This window comes from Notechis scutatus, chromosome 4, assembly GCF_049901735.1.
Source record: "Notechis scutatus isolate UNSWTSFEM ecotype Mainland chromosome 4, rNotScu1.2, whole genome shotgun sequence".
In the NCBI taxonomy this organism is placed as follows: Eukaryota; Metazoa; Chordata; class Lepidosauria; order Squamata; family Elapidae; genus Notechis; species Notechis scutatus.
The window spans coordinates 51,833,295-51,848,053 of NC_142012.1; the positions used below are offsets into that span (position 1 = coordinate 51,833,295).

General features: G+C 43.0%; 1 protein-coding gene across 1 annotated transcript in view; it reads right to left on the minus strand.

Moving 5' to 3' along the window:
* Window positions 1-3,525: 3,525 nt before the first annotated feature.
* The window catches only part of SEL1L3 (SEL1L family member 3), a 51,983-nt gene continuing 40,749 nt past the window's right edge, over window positions 3,526-14,759 (minus strand). Inside the window, exon 24 of the mRNA XM_087963434.1 lies at window positions 3,526-3,687. Coding sequence (XP_087819560.1) covers window positions 3,623-3,687 — 65 coding nt within the window. The 3' untranslated portion in view covers window positions 3,526-3,622. The remainder of the gene's footprint in view (window positions 3,688-14,759) is intronic.

Sequence of the window (14,759 nt, forward strand, 5' to 3'; positions counted from 1 at the left end):
AGCTGGTGATGGCAAGTGAAGGTTGCCAAGTGAGATCGATAAAAGCAGAGATGAACCGAAGCAAGACGCTTCAACGCAATGTTTGGAAGCCCAGAGCACAAACCGTCACACCAACATTTAATCGATTTTATGAAGAAATGGATTCATTTCGATATGATATCGTAGACATGAAGTTTCTATGGTATTAATAATAATTGGCACCTGTCAGAAACAGCATGACACAATCAGAATAAAGCCCTTATTAAACCAGGGGTGTGAGGGGAGAAGAAGAGTCAGAAAAATCAAAATGGCGGCTGCACCTTTGCAATCAAGTCTCACCCGTTGTTGATGGTACCTTTACAGTGGTGGGATTCAAAATTTTTTACTACTGGTTCTGTGGGCGTAGGTTGGTGGGCGTGACATGGCTTGGTGGGCGTGGCTTGGTGGGCATGGCAGGGGAATGATACTGTAAAATCTCCATTCCCTCCCTGCTCCTGGGGGAAAGTTACTGCAAAATCCCCATTCTCTTCCCACCCCACTAACCTGCTTTCCAGCTCCACTCTCCAGTGCAGGGCAACCAAAAAAGACCAGCCAATCAGCTGAGACTCAGGAGGCAGAGAATAGATGGGGCGGGGCCAGTCAGAGCCGATATTTGCCGGTTCTCTGAACTACTCAAATTTCCACTACCGGTTCTCCAGAACCAGTCCGAACGGGCTGAATACCACCTCTGAATCTTTACCCTATCTTTCTTCTCATGTTGTTTATGATAATATTCTTATGTTGCTGGCTGGGGTAGATCGAAAATGACTTCACACTCAATCATTAATATTAGCAGTGGGGGGTGTCACTCATATTTGTTAAACAAAATACTGACACTCAATTCTGTAGACTTTCGGTCTTCTGAAAAACATCTCAGAAGAACAGTCAAAAGCCTTTTTGTATTCCACCTCTGCTTTCTGGTTGACCAACTCTGATGCTGTAATTCAATCTACCTCTTGTTCCCTTCAGTGGAATCACTGTTTAGAGGGAAAGTGGGAACACTTTCCAGGCAAAATGAAGTTGGATTTCCAAGGACCAACATGGCAGAGGATTTTAAGGATTAGAGCAGCTGAAGTCAACTGGTGGTTGAAGGACTAGCAGCCACGTTCACAAAAGTTGAGAAGCAGAAAATGTTTTTGGGATGATTTAATATTATTTTCTGTGGAACTGGGCAGAAGCATTAGAAGGAACCTGGACAAGATTAGGATTAGAAAAGAGAGAATATATAATTCCGTTTATACAAAATCAAATATTATATCTCTCAGCTTTATGAACCAATATTTTAGCTCTTTGGAGGTATTTTATTGGAGGGATGGATCAATTTATCAATTAAGCAAATTCCCTTAATTCTAACATTTGGTATTGGATGGCTAATGGTCATGTTTTTCAGTCCCTAGGTAGAGAAGTATACGTAGTACCGATTGAACATAAACACAACCAAGAATGTGGTTTTATGTCTTCGTAACTTAATCTGGTGATTGTAAACCAACTTTTCCTTCCTAAAGTGGAAGGAAAGCTGGCAAACTAAACCATCCGGGAAACACAAGAGTTGTTTTGAACAGGGACGATGGAGAAACGAAGCCAAGTCCCATAACTGCTACCATCTCCACCAATTTCCTAGAAACATTAAATTGATGGTTGCCATCCCACTGGTGACTCTGTCGATGGTCTTCAAAGTTGAAGCACTACAACACACCTGTGGCATCTGCTTCATGATTGCAGAATTAATTTAATTGATTTTATAGAGCTGCCCACTCCCAAAGACATGTGATCAGAATGGGATGCAACTAGCCAATTGATGTTTGCCGTGGTCCAATGCCAAATGTTTAATTAAATGTCTTCAGTCAGTTGTGTTGTGGTTCACTGGCAGCTGGTGCAGATGGCAGCAGAATTGGACAGTGGGGAAGAACAGGGACCAGTCAGGGAGTCTGGAGAGGACTCGGATGAGGGTCCTTCATCTGATGCAGGGATGGGGCCAGGACCATCTGGGAGTGGGGTGCTGCCTCCAGAGCCTTTGGAGTCTGGCAGCAGCGAGGCAGAGAAACAAGGGGAGCCTGTTCCCAGTGTGCGTGTGCGCAGAGCTGCTAGAAGGTTAGAGCAGCTGAAACAAAAGGGACGACTCAGAAGTAAGGCTGGTAGGTGATTGCCCCTTCCATAAGGTATCAAAGTCAGGCCAAGGTGACGAAACCTTTGCAGGAAGCAAAGTAGATCGGTTCTGAGTCATCCTTGAAGCTCGTTGTACTTCAGTTGTTGTTTTTTTGTACTCAAGTTGGTTTCTGTTCTAGTTCATTGGATACTTCTGTTTTTGGCAGCACTCCACAGTTACACATATAATTTCCCCTATCTCTCCTGCCCAATCGTGAATGTTCCCTGCATTTTCTTTCTCCAACCTGGTGCTCTCTTATTAACTTGGAGTTTGCTTGCTGGGATATGAAGGTAGTTGCAGTAGAAGACAATAGGCATGTTCTAGATTCAGGGAGGTCGAAATCTAGGTGGTCTCCAGAGCCCCCTCTGAAAACATCGGATCATGGTATAACTTCATCTCTTTTTAGCATTTCCCATTATTATTTATATTATTTTTTAGTGTACAGTTTTGCATATATTCTCTAAGGAACCCAGCTTGTGAAATTTGAATTATGTATTGCGTATTTTACAATGTTGTGGTGTTGATAAGGAACGTTGGGGGAAGGGGAGGGAAAGACTCCTGTAAAATAGCTTTGGATTGTCCTGTTTTAGAAAAGAATGAGCGGGAATATTGCTTATTGCTTTAATAAGATTTGTTGAAAAAGCAAATGACTCTCTGGTCATGCTTTCATTTCTGCGATGTATTAAAAAATATTGAGCTATACATTTTTTTTTAACAACTTAGTCCCTTGGTTTTTGTTTGTTTTGTAATGAGGGTTCTTCCTTAACTGTGGATAAAACTACAAATGACCAACAATGTAAAATGGAATGATGTTGTAATTTGGCAAGGTTTTTTATCTTGTTGGAAAAGAATAAACAGGGTATTGAGTGCAATATTGAAAATGGAAAATTAAAAGATTTTTAAAAGACTACGAATGACGAAGCTCTTATTTTTTATTAAAAAACACTTCAGGTATAATAATGAAGTATTATTTTATATCATTATGTGTGCATTTCATTTATAACCATACATACATGCACTGTCATGCCCTTGTTAGAGTCGGACTCTGAGGGAGAGGAGGAACAGGTGACAAGGGAATGGAGGTGTGGCTCCGGAGGTTGTGAAGGAGGCTGGGGAAGGGCAGAGGCCGGCTGGGCAGTCAGAGGAAGAACCAAGCCCATCCCCTCTTCATCCTAGGACACGCAGGGAGGAACGGAGAAGAAAACAACTTGGCTTACGAGAGAGGAAGCGGCCATGATCCCCATCATTGGTTGCAGCTGGGGAGAATAGTATATAAGAGAGACGGTTAAAACACAGTGCTGCAAGAAGCAAAGCGTGTGTTATTTTGGGCTGAAGTTATCTTGGTTGGCGTCCTTGCAACAAACTGCCTTGTTATCTCCTTGAAGTTGGTAATTACTTATCCTGGTCTGTTGTGGAATTTTCTTCATGGTAGTTTGTTTTGGGTTTTTTATTTCACCTCTAACTGCTCATTAAGTTCGGAGGGTATTGCTTTCTTTTGAAGACTATTTTTGAATAAATTTTATCTGCAAGTGAGAATTATTGAACAGTGGGGCCAAGTTGGAGGCATTAAAGGACATTTATTTACATTTTGGATTTTGTTACATTTGTGTTACACTCCGGGTCATCACATGGACATACATTTGTGCTACTCATTCATCATTCATTCATTCATTCATTTCAATCAATCAGAGTGTTTTCAACTCCTGGACAAGACAAGGGTGGGAAGGGAGGAAACAGGTGGTCCTTGAGTTATGATCACAATTGGCCTCAAATTTTATGCTGCTAAATGAAACATTTGTCAAGTGAGTTTTGCCCTATTTAATGACTGTTCTTGCCACAGTTGTTAGTCAATCACTGCAGTTAAGTTAGTGAGTGAGTGAATCTGGCTTCCCCCGTGGACTTTGATCCCAAAGGGGAAATCATGTGATCCCAGAACGCTGCCATATGAACCAGCCGCAAAACATCTTGAATTTCGATCATGTCACCATGGGAATGCTGCAATGGTCATAAGTGTGAAAAATGTTCACAAGTCCCTTTTTTTCCAGTGCCGTAACTTTGAATGGTTATTAAATGAACTGTTGTGAGTGGAGGACTCCATGTATCTAGCCCAGAGTCACCCAGCTTGTTTTGTATCTAAAGTGGGACTATAATTCATGATCAAGTGGTTTCTAGCTTGATGCCTTCACTACTACACCCAACTGGATCTCCCAGTATGTCCCAGTAGCCAATTCTTTCTCCATTACCTGAGAGGCCACCTGGGCAGCTCGCTTTAAGATGTTAAACCTAACCCTAATCCTAAGCGGTTTACAGAGTCAGCCTCTTGCCCCCAACAATCTGGATCCTCATTTTACCGACCTTGGAAGAATGGAAGGCTGAGTCAACCTTTGAGCCAGTCAGGATCAAACTGCTGGCAGTTGGCAGAATTAGCCTGCAATGCTGCATTCTAACCCCTGCGTCACCAGAGAAGGGAGGGAGGGAGGGAGGAGGGAGGGAGGGAGGGAGGGAGGGAAGGAAGGAAGGAAGGAAGGAAGGAAGGAAGGAAGGAAGGAAGGAAGGAAGGAAGGAAGGGAAAATTAAAGAAAAGGGAAGGAGGGAGGGAGGAAGATTAAAGGGAAGCAAGGGAGGAAGGGAGGAAAGAAGGAAGGAAGAAAGGGAGGGAGGGAGGGAGGAAAATTAAAGAGAAGAGAGGGAGGGAGGAAGATTAAAGGGAAGGGAGGGAGGGAGGGGAAGGAAGGAAAATTAAATAGAAGGGAGGGAGATTAAAGGGAAGGGAGGGAGGGAGGGAAGGGAAAGGGAGGGCAGGAGGAAGATTAAAGGGAAGCAAGGGAGGAAGGGAGGAAAGAAGGAAGGAAGAAAGGGAGGGAGGGAGGGAGGAAAATTAAAGAGAAGAGAGGGAGGGAGGAAGATTAAAGGGAAGGGAGGGAGGGAGGGAAGGAAGGAAAATTAAATAGAAGGGAGGGAGATTAAAGGGAAGGGAGGGAGGGAGGGAAGGGAAAGGGAGGGCAGGAGGAAGATTAAAGGGAAGGGAGGAAAGAAGGAAGGAGAGGGAGGGAAGGACCTCTAGCTATAGCACTTAGATTCATAATCCCACTTTCCAGCCCTCTCTACACGGTTTACAGAGTCAGCCTCTTGCCCCCCAACAATCTGGGTTCTCATTTTACCCACCTCGGAAGGACGGAGGGCTGAGTCAACCTGGAGCCTGGTGGGATTTGAACTGCCAAATTGCAGGCAGCTGGCAGTCAGCAGAATTAGCCTGCAGTACTGCACTCTAACCACTGCGCCACCACAGCTCTTCTATCAGACATTAACACAACTGAGCAGGTTCAGAGGTATCTCTCAAGAAAAGTACTCCACTCCTCCACTCATCATAGAATTCCCTATGCCTCCAGGCTAGAAATTTTGGGCCTGGACAATCTAGAACTGCGCTGCCCGAGGTCCAATCTAAGCATAGTTCACAAAATTGTCTGCTACAACGTCTTGCCTGTCAATGACTTCTTCAGCCTCAACCACAATAATACACGGGCAAACAACTGACACAAACTCAAGGTGAACTACTCCAAAATCAATTGCAGAAAACACGACTTCAGCCACAGAGAATGGTCAACGTCTGGAACGTCCTACTTGACTCCATTGTTACAACCTCAACCTCTCACAGCTTCAACCTCAAACTGTCTACCGTGGACCTCATCCCATTCCTAAGAGGTCCTTAAAGGGGGTGTGCATAAGTGCACCAACCTGCCTACCGTCCCTGTCTTACTGTCCCCATTTATCTGTATTTACTCCCTTTGTTCATGTTTATGTTCATACTTGTTATCTTGTACATGTTTGACAAACAAATAAATGCTTCTCTCCTTGAAAAAAATATCAGCTAAGCACCCAAGAAGAGACCATTGATTGATTGTCATTCTTTGAACTCTCCCTTGGTTGGGGAGGACATTGATTACACAATGAGGAAGACTACCCATCAGATCTAATGGCTTAGTTTATTGAAGGCTGCCCATAATCCTATTTAAGAAGGATTATGGAGTGTGGGTAATATTATCTGGAAGTGCCAAACAAAACCAAAGCTGGGAAATGCCTTGTCAATCAACAAAGCCTTGTCAATCAACAGGAGTGCTGATTTATCAGCAACTTAGGAGCCAAGGACTTGGCATTACAAGGAAACAACAGCCAATAGCTGAGTGAATGCTCCATCACTGGAGGTTTTTAAGAAGAGACTGGACAGCCACTTGTCTGAAATGGTATAGGGCCATGACGGTGAATCTATGGCATGCGTGCCACAGGTGGCACACAGAGCCATTTGTGAGGGCACATGAGCCCCAGCCAAACTTACCTCACTGCGCATGCGCGTGCCTCCCAGCTAATTTTTTGCCTGTTTGAGGCCTTTTTTGGCCTCCCAGAGGCTCTAGGGAAGCCTCTGAAGCCTTTGGAGGCTGAAAAACAGGCCAGTTTCATCACTTCCTGTATTTCTGGAAGGGTTAGAGTTAGGGTTAGGTTTTGGGTTAGGGTTAGGTTTTGGGTTAGGGTTAAGTTTTGGGTTAGGGTTAGGGTTAGGATTTAGGTTAGGTTAGGGTTAGGGTTAGGGTTGGTTAGGGTTAGGTTTTGGGTTAGGGTTAGTTTTGGGTTAGGGTTAGGGTTAGGATTTAGGTTAGGGTTAGGGTTAGGTTTAGGGTTAGGGTTAGGGTTAGGTTTGGGTTAGGGTTAGGGTTAGGATTTAGAGTTAGGGTTAGGGTTAGGTTTTGGGTTAGGGTTAGGTTTTGGTTAGGGTTAGGGTTAGGGTTAGGATTTAGGTTAGGGTTAGGGTTAGGTTTTGGGTTAGGGTTAGGTTTTGGGTTAGGGTTAGGTTTTGGGTTAGGGTTAGGGTTAGGATTTAGGAGTTAGGGTTAGGGTTAGGTTTTGGGTTAGGGTTAGGTTTTGGGTTAGGGTTAGGTTTGGGTTAGGGTTAGGGTTAGGATTTAGAGTTAGGGTTAGGGTTAGGATTTAGGTTGGGGTTAGGTTTTGGGTTAGGGTTAGGTTTTGGGTTAGGGTTAGGGTTAGGATTTAGAGTTAGGGTTAGGGTTAGGTTTTGGGTTAGGGTTAGGTTTTGGGTTAGGGTTAGGTTTTGGGTTAGGGTTAGGGTTAGGGTTAGGTTAGGGTTAGGGTTAGGTTTTGGGTTAGGGTTAGGTTTGGGTTAGGGTTAGGTTTTGGGTTAGGGTTAGGTTTGGGGTTAGGGTTAGGTTAGGATTTTAGAGTTAGGGTTAGGGTTAGGTTTTGGGTTAGGGTTAGGTTTTGGGTTAGGGTTAGGTTTTTGAGTTAGGGTTAGGGTTAGGATTTAGAGTTAGGGTTAGGGTTAAGTTTTGGGTTAGGGTTAGGTTTTGGGTTAGGTTTAGGTTTTGGGTTAGGGTTAGGGTTAGTTTAGAGTTAGGGTTAGGGTTAGGGTTAGGTTTTAGGGTTAGGGTTAGGGTTAGGTTTTGGGTTAGGGTTAGGTTTTGGGTTAGGGTTAGGTTTTGGGTTAGGGTTAGGTTTTGGGTTAGGGTTAGGGTTAGGATTTAGAGTTAGGGTTAGGGTTAGGGTTAGGTTTTGGGTTAGGGTTAGGTTTTGGGTTAGGGTTAGGTTTTGGGTTAGGGTTAGGTTTTGGGTTAGGGTTAGGGTTAGGATTTAGAGTTAGGGTTAGGGTTAGGGTTAGGTTTTGGATTAGGGTTAGGGTTAAGGATTTAGAGTTAGGGTTAGGTTTTTGGGTTAGGGTTAGGTTTTGGGTTAGGGTTAGGGTTAGGATTTAGAGAGTTAGGGTTAGGGTTAGGTTTTGGGTTAGGGTTAGGGTTAGGTTTTGGGTTAGGGTTAGGTTTTGGGTTAGGGTTAAGTTTTGGGTTAGGGTTAGGGTTAGGATTTAGAGTTAGGGTTAGGGTTAGGTTTTGGGTTAGGGTTAGGGTTAGGTTTTGGGTTAGGGTTAGGTTTTGGGTTAGGGTTAAGTTTTGGGTTAGGGTTAGGGTTAGGATTTAGAGTTAGGGTTAGGGTTAGGTTTTGGGTTAGGGTTAGGGTTAGGTTTTGGGTTAGGGTTAGGGTTAGGGTTAGGATTTAAAGTTAGGATTTAGAGTTAGGCTTAGGGTTAGGGTCAGAAGGTAATAATTCTTTCAGCAGAACGAAACAAAAAAACATTAGCTGGTAAGGATTTTGTAATAGCAGTAGCAATAACACTTAGACTTATGTACCGCTTCACAATGCTTTACAGACCTCTCTGAGTGGCTTACAGAATCAGCCTATTGCCCCCAACAATCTGGGCGCTCATTTTACTGACCTCAGATGGATGAAAGGCCGAGTCAACCTTGAGCCGCTCAGGGTCAAACTCTTGGAGTGAATAGTGAGTAAGCCTGTAATACTGCATTCTAACCACTGTGCCATCAGGGTGCACAAAAAACAGGTAGTAGATAGATTTACAGAGTTGCAAGCACAGATGGTATTCAGCAGGTTCTGACCAGTTCTGGAGAAGTAGTGGGAATTTTGAGTAGTTCGGAAAACCGGCAAATCCTACCTCTGACTGGCCCCGCCCCCATCTCTTCTCTGCCTCTCGAGTCCCAGCTGATAGGCCGGATCTTCTTTGGTTGCCCTGCACAGGAGAACGGAGCTGGAAAGCAGGTAAAGTGGGGTGGGGTGGGGAGGGAATGGGAATTTTGCAGTAACCTTCCCCTGCCATGCCCACCAAGCCACACCCACCAAACCACGCCCACCACGCCACGCACATCAAGCCAAGCCACCCCCACAGAACCGGTAGTAAAAAAAAATTGAATCCCATCACTGATCCCAATCAACAACCAAAAAGCGACACATGACCAGGTTCCATGTAAATACAATGCACAGAACAACTCAAAGCACCCCCTAGAGGGAAGTACCCTGGGAATGGGGTCCAGCACGAGTCCAAAAGTGGGAAGAAGTAAGCTTCTGGTCCCAGGGACCGACTCATATTGGATCCTGAAACAGAACAACATTTGAAGCTCAGGGATGGAATTTCTTCTACCAGTCCTTTTTTTCGAGTTTTCTAAACATAGAGTACAGTTCCGTTCAGTCATTTAAGCTATCTGAAATATTAGAGTCCTGGACTCCAGGTACAGAGTCCACCCTCACTTGACATGACCCACACTCGACCCATCACAAAACCTATCACAAGGAAGCAATGGATGGAAACTAATCGAGGAGAGAAACAACCTAGAACTAAGGAGGAATTTCCTGACAGTCAGAACAATGAATCAGTGGAACAACTGGCCTCCAGAAGTTGTGGGTGCTCCATCACTGGAGGCTTTCAAGAAGAGATTGAACAGGGTTTCCTACCTAAGCAAGGGGTTGGAACAGAAGACCTCCAAAATCCCTTATAACTCTATTATTCTATTACTCTATTACTCTATTATTAGCTCGATACCCATGCTTTGCTACAAAACGATGTGGTCAGGCTTCGTTTTTGGGAAGGAAAATAAGGGGGGGGGGAATTCTGCCTCTGCATCCATCGGTATTCATCTGGCTAGCATCCTGTTCAGTGTGTGAGAGAGTTGAGGGCTGTTTGGAAACTGAAACAGTATTTGCTATGTGAGCAAGGACCCTGGGCGTGGCTTGGCTCAACTGTTCTGTACTAAAGCTGCTGTGAAAGTAAAACTGAAACTGAAACTGAAACTCCTCTCCTCTGCTTGTGCTTTGCCTTTGGAAGAGATTTCTTTTCAGGTGGGGAGGGGGAGTAGAACTCCTTATCATCAGAGTGTGTTGATAATAATAACAATATAGGAAATACTCTAAATGCTCTGATGGCCATTTCGGAGAATCCTTTCTTAGTGAGCCCCTAGAAGCCAAGAGGAACCTACGTGCCAAATTTCAAGTTTGTAGGCTTTATGGATCTGGAGATTTTGTGATGATGTGTGAGGGGTATTTCGCTTTTATATATATAGATTCTATTATCATTCTATTATTCTATTATTCTATTATTCTGTTATTCTGTTAATTCTATTCAGACCCTCATCTGACATGACCCACACCTGACCCATCACAAGTTCCATCACCTGACATGACCTTCCCATCTCCATCCCAAGCCCTATTGACCACATGAAGCCCTTATGAACAGAAGAACCCCGAAAATCACACCCCAATTCTGCTGAGGTTACCCAACTTGGTAATGAAACATTCGAATACCAACCTACAACCTCAGAGAATGAACCTTTGCCCTCATCCTTCACCTGAGCTACAGATATTCTCCACTATTGCATATCTAAGCTTATTATAAAAGGCCTTTTCATAAGTTGGTTCTGGGCTTCTCACTGCCTAGCAATTAAAAAAAAATTATTTAAACTATTTGTGTGTATTTATCTCCCTAGCTACGTTTTATTACTCCTTTCCCACCAAGAAACTGTTGACACCATGTTTTCCGTGTCTAGTATCTACAACTTGACGTCATTACAACTGTCACGGCGGCCTTCCATTCCCAGGCACTTGATTATTAAGGTGATTTCTGCAAATAAAAAAATTCACTTGAGCGTAAACACGCCCTCAAGGGTCAACGGTTACATAACCGTGTTTTGAGTTGTGTTCCTGGGAAATAATACTGGGTCCCAATGTGGCAGGTGTAATTTGGAAAGAGTAATAGCAACCAGGTTTAAAATAATAGTCCAAGTTTGCTTGGCTACTATGATCACTGGGATTCTTCTTTGATCAGGGGTAGGATGCTGCTGGTGTAACAACTGGTTCGGTGATCGCACACTTTCACAGCTTTCTAAGAACACTTACCTGCTATGTTACTACTGGAGAGTAACATAGCTGAGGAGCGGCAATCCGCTTTGCAGCACGAATCAGCTGAGAGGATATAGGTAAGTACAGCACAGGGTGGACGAGCAAGCCCCCATGATCGCCGAAGCAAACTGGTTCGCTGCTAGCTGATCGTCGGAGCTAGGGGTTCGCCCAAACTGGTCCAAACCAGTAGAATCCCACTCCTTTCTTTGATGCAACCATGGTTGTCTTAGTCATTTTTAATTATGACTATCGCCAAATCATCCTCAATGTTGTGGCCTGTTGGCCCACCGGCCCTTCCAGCAGCCAGATCAGACAAGGAGTAGGAGTGGGAGTCTAGGTCAGCAACCGAGGGGGAAGAAAAAAATGGAGCTGGCGGAGAAATAGAGAGAGACAGAGGCGGAGCCAGGGCTGTCTGTCAGCCCTCAGATGGAGAGTCAACAGCCTCCAGGTCTGGAGGTGGCTGATGAGGAAGAGGAGGGTCCAGTGCCTGACAAACAGATGTGCAGGAGGTAGAGGAGAGGAGAGCAGTGGGAATCTATGAGCCGGTCTTTGGGAAGGAAGAGCCATCGCTGCTAGCCCTGGAGATATGTAGCAGACAACTATTCATCTCCCTGCCGGACAGACTTATTTGCCTTTGTTGAGAGAGAAACCTTTTGCCAGGAATTTTTTTTATTATTTCCTAATAAAGGAATCGTTGATTTAATTACAGAGGGTTTGTCATGCCGGGTCAGAACAGTAGGAAGTTAGCCATAGTTTTCTTAGCTTAATACAGTGATGGCTAACCTTTTCGTCATCGCGGGCTGAAAGTGTGCGCGCGCACGTGCCTGCAACCATAATGCAATGCGGCCACAACCTCCCGCCCCACTGCGCATGCACACGCGACGCCCCTTCACGCTGCACATCTCTGTGCGCACGCACCTCTTGCATGTGCCCCACCCCCTGCACATGCGCGGCAGATACTCGACAATCAGCTGGCTGGCGGGAGGCGCACGCGCATGCGCAGTAGACCTGATCCGGGGTGACGGTTCGCGTGCCGGCAGAGATGACTCTGCATGCCACTTCCGGCACGTGTGACATAGGTTCGCCATCACAGCCTTACTATGTCATTATTTTATACCTGATTAACACAAGACCAGTTAATACATTATACTGTGATTTATCTCCTGACACCGGCACATTCTAGGAGGGATGCTGACTGACCAATGAGAAGCCTAGTTTACAACAGGCTTACAACAGTTCATGCAGTGACGGTTCAAAGCTACACCAGCACTGAGAAAAAAGTGACTTTCAGACTTGCCACTGTTGCAGCTGCTCAGGGTCACGTGATCAAAATTCAGAGGCTTGGCAACTGGTTCATATTGATGATGGTGGCGTGTGTCCCCGGGCCCCAAGATTCCCCTTTGGCGAACTTCCGATGAGCGGAGTCAATGGGGGAGCCGGTTTACCTTAGCAACTGCCTGACTAACTTAACAGTGGCAGTGAGTCCCTTAACAACTGGGTCAAGAAAGGTTCAATGGGGTGGGATTTGGCAGTTCGGTGAACCAGCCATAATGTTAGCAATGGTGAACCCGTAGCAGCCCACCCCTGCCTTAATCCTATTCTATATTCCATTCTATTTCTATTCTAATTTTCTATTCTATTTATTCCTACTCTACTCTACTCTATTCTGTTGTAGTCTATTCCTCTATTCTATTCTATTCTATTCTATTCTATTCTATTCTATTCTATTCTACTCTACTCTACTCTACTCTACTCTACTCTACTCTACTCTACTCTACTCTATTCTATTCTCGTATTCTACTCTATTCTATTCTCTTATTCTATTCTATTCTAATTTTCTATTCCATTTATTCCTACTCTACTCTACTCTGTTCCGGTCTATTCTATTCTAATTTTCTATTCTATTTATTCCTACTTCTATTCTATTCTATTCTATTCTATTCTATTCTATTCTATTCTATTCTATTCTATTCTATTCTATTCTATTCTATTTATTCCTACTCTACTCTACTCTATTCTATATTTCATTCCACTCCATTCCACTCTATTCCAGCTCTGAGCACAAATTTCTGAGACTGGCCACAATCCCTACAGACTGAGACAGAAACCAGCTTTGCTATCTCTTTGCCAACAAGGAGTTGATGTTTAACAAACACTTATTTACTAGGGGGGGGGGGAGAAAGAAATAAAGAAATAAAGAAAGAGATCCATGCCAAATACTGATCTGAAAGCTACCCTAAAATTATATGTTTCAACCATTGTGACTGTAATTAAAGCCTGTTCAATTTCTGATATTCTGATATTCAGTTAATATTATAGTTTATGACAGGAATTATGGCTATAAATCTACTCTATTTGTAACCATAATTGTTAAATAATAAGTACTGTTTGATATCATAACATCTGAATGATAAGAATAGGCAGGTTTAAGATATTAACCTCTTTTTAGTTTACTCTAATAAATTCCTTCATTAAGCTATATCTCTTGGTTTGTCTTATAGACGCATTTCTTTTTGACCTGCTTCCAGCTCAGCAAATAGAACGTAATTTGCAAAATACAGTCATATAACAATATAAGATCAATAAGTTATCAGTAGCATGTAATAAAGCAGCTGCAGAACTGCATTTAAATAATATTCAGCCAAACATCTTTCTGAGCAACCATGTTTTAATCAAATGCTAGAAAAATTAAATCTTGGTATTTTTAATTATTATTATTATTCCCTGCAGCTTGCAAAATTAATGCCAAAAGAAAAGCTTGGCATTAAAACTTCTTAACTCCATAGTTAAGAATGACTGTGACTTTATTGCTTGTATCCCTACGATTTTTATTGACTGGCATGAATTGATTGCTTATTGTACCCTCTGACTATTATTAAGTGTTGTACCTGATGATTCTTGACTCTTCTTGATGAATGTATCTTTTCTTTTATGTACACTGAGAGCATTTGTACCAAGACAAATTCCTTCTGTGTCCAATCACTCTTGGCCAATAAAGAATTCTATTCTATTCTATTCTATTCTATTCTATTCTATTCTATTCTATTCTGTTCTGTTCTGTTCTGTTCTGTTCTGTTCTATTTTCTACTTATTCTATTCTATTCTATTTTCTACTTATTCTATTCTATTCTATTCTATTCTATTCTATTCTATTCTATTCTATTCTATTCTTATTCTATTCTGTTCTATTTTCTGTTCTATTCTATTCTTATTCTTATTCTATTCTATTCTATTCTATTCTATTCTATTCTATTCTATTCTATTCTATTGGTCTGATATCCAAGAGCAATGTTGAGAATGCAAGAAAGGAGGAATATATGGGACATGGCCCTTTAGATATCCAGGTTGCAACCTGGTGAAGGCTTTTAAGGCCCAAACAATTATTCTGAAGTAATGAATACAGACAATTCTGCAACAAGTCAAATAAAATGTGAGTGACATGATCACAACGTGGTCTGACAACACTTAATCATTAATTTTCCCCTCTCTGATTGTTCCCAACAAATTTGTCTGAAATGGTATAGAGTTCCCTTCCAATTCTGTTATTCTATTAAATGTTTCTAGTCCTGCAATTAATTAATAGGGGAATGAGCTGTTCAAATTATAGGGATAAGTGCCTATGAATAGCAGGACTGACCCACACAAGGCTATATAATACAGAATATAGCTGGAAGGGACTTTGAAGATCTTCTAATCCAACCCCCTGCTCAAACAGGAGACCCCCCATACCATTTCAAACAAGGGGCTGTCCAGTCTCTTCTTAAAAACATCCAAAGATGGAGGACCTACAAGGCCCACAGGTTAATTGTTCTGACTTTTTAGGAAGTTTGTCCTTAGTTCCAGGTTGCTTCTC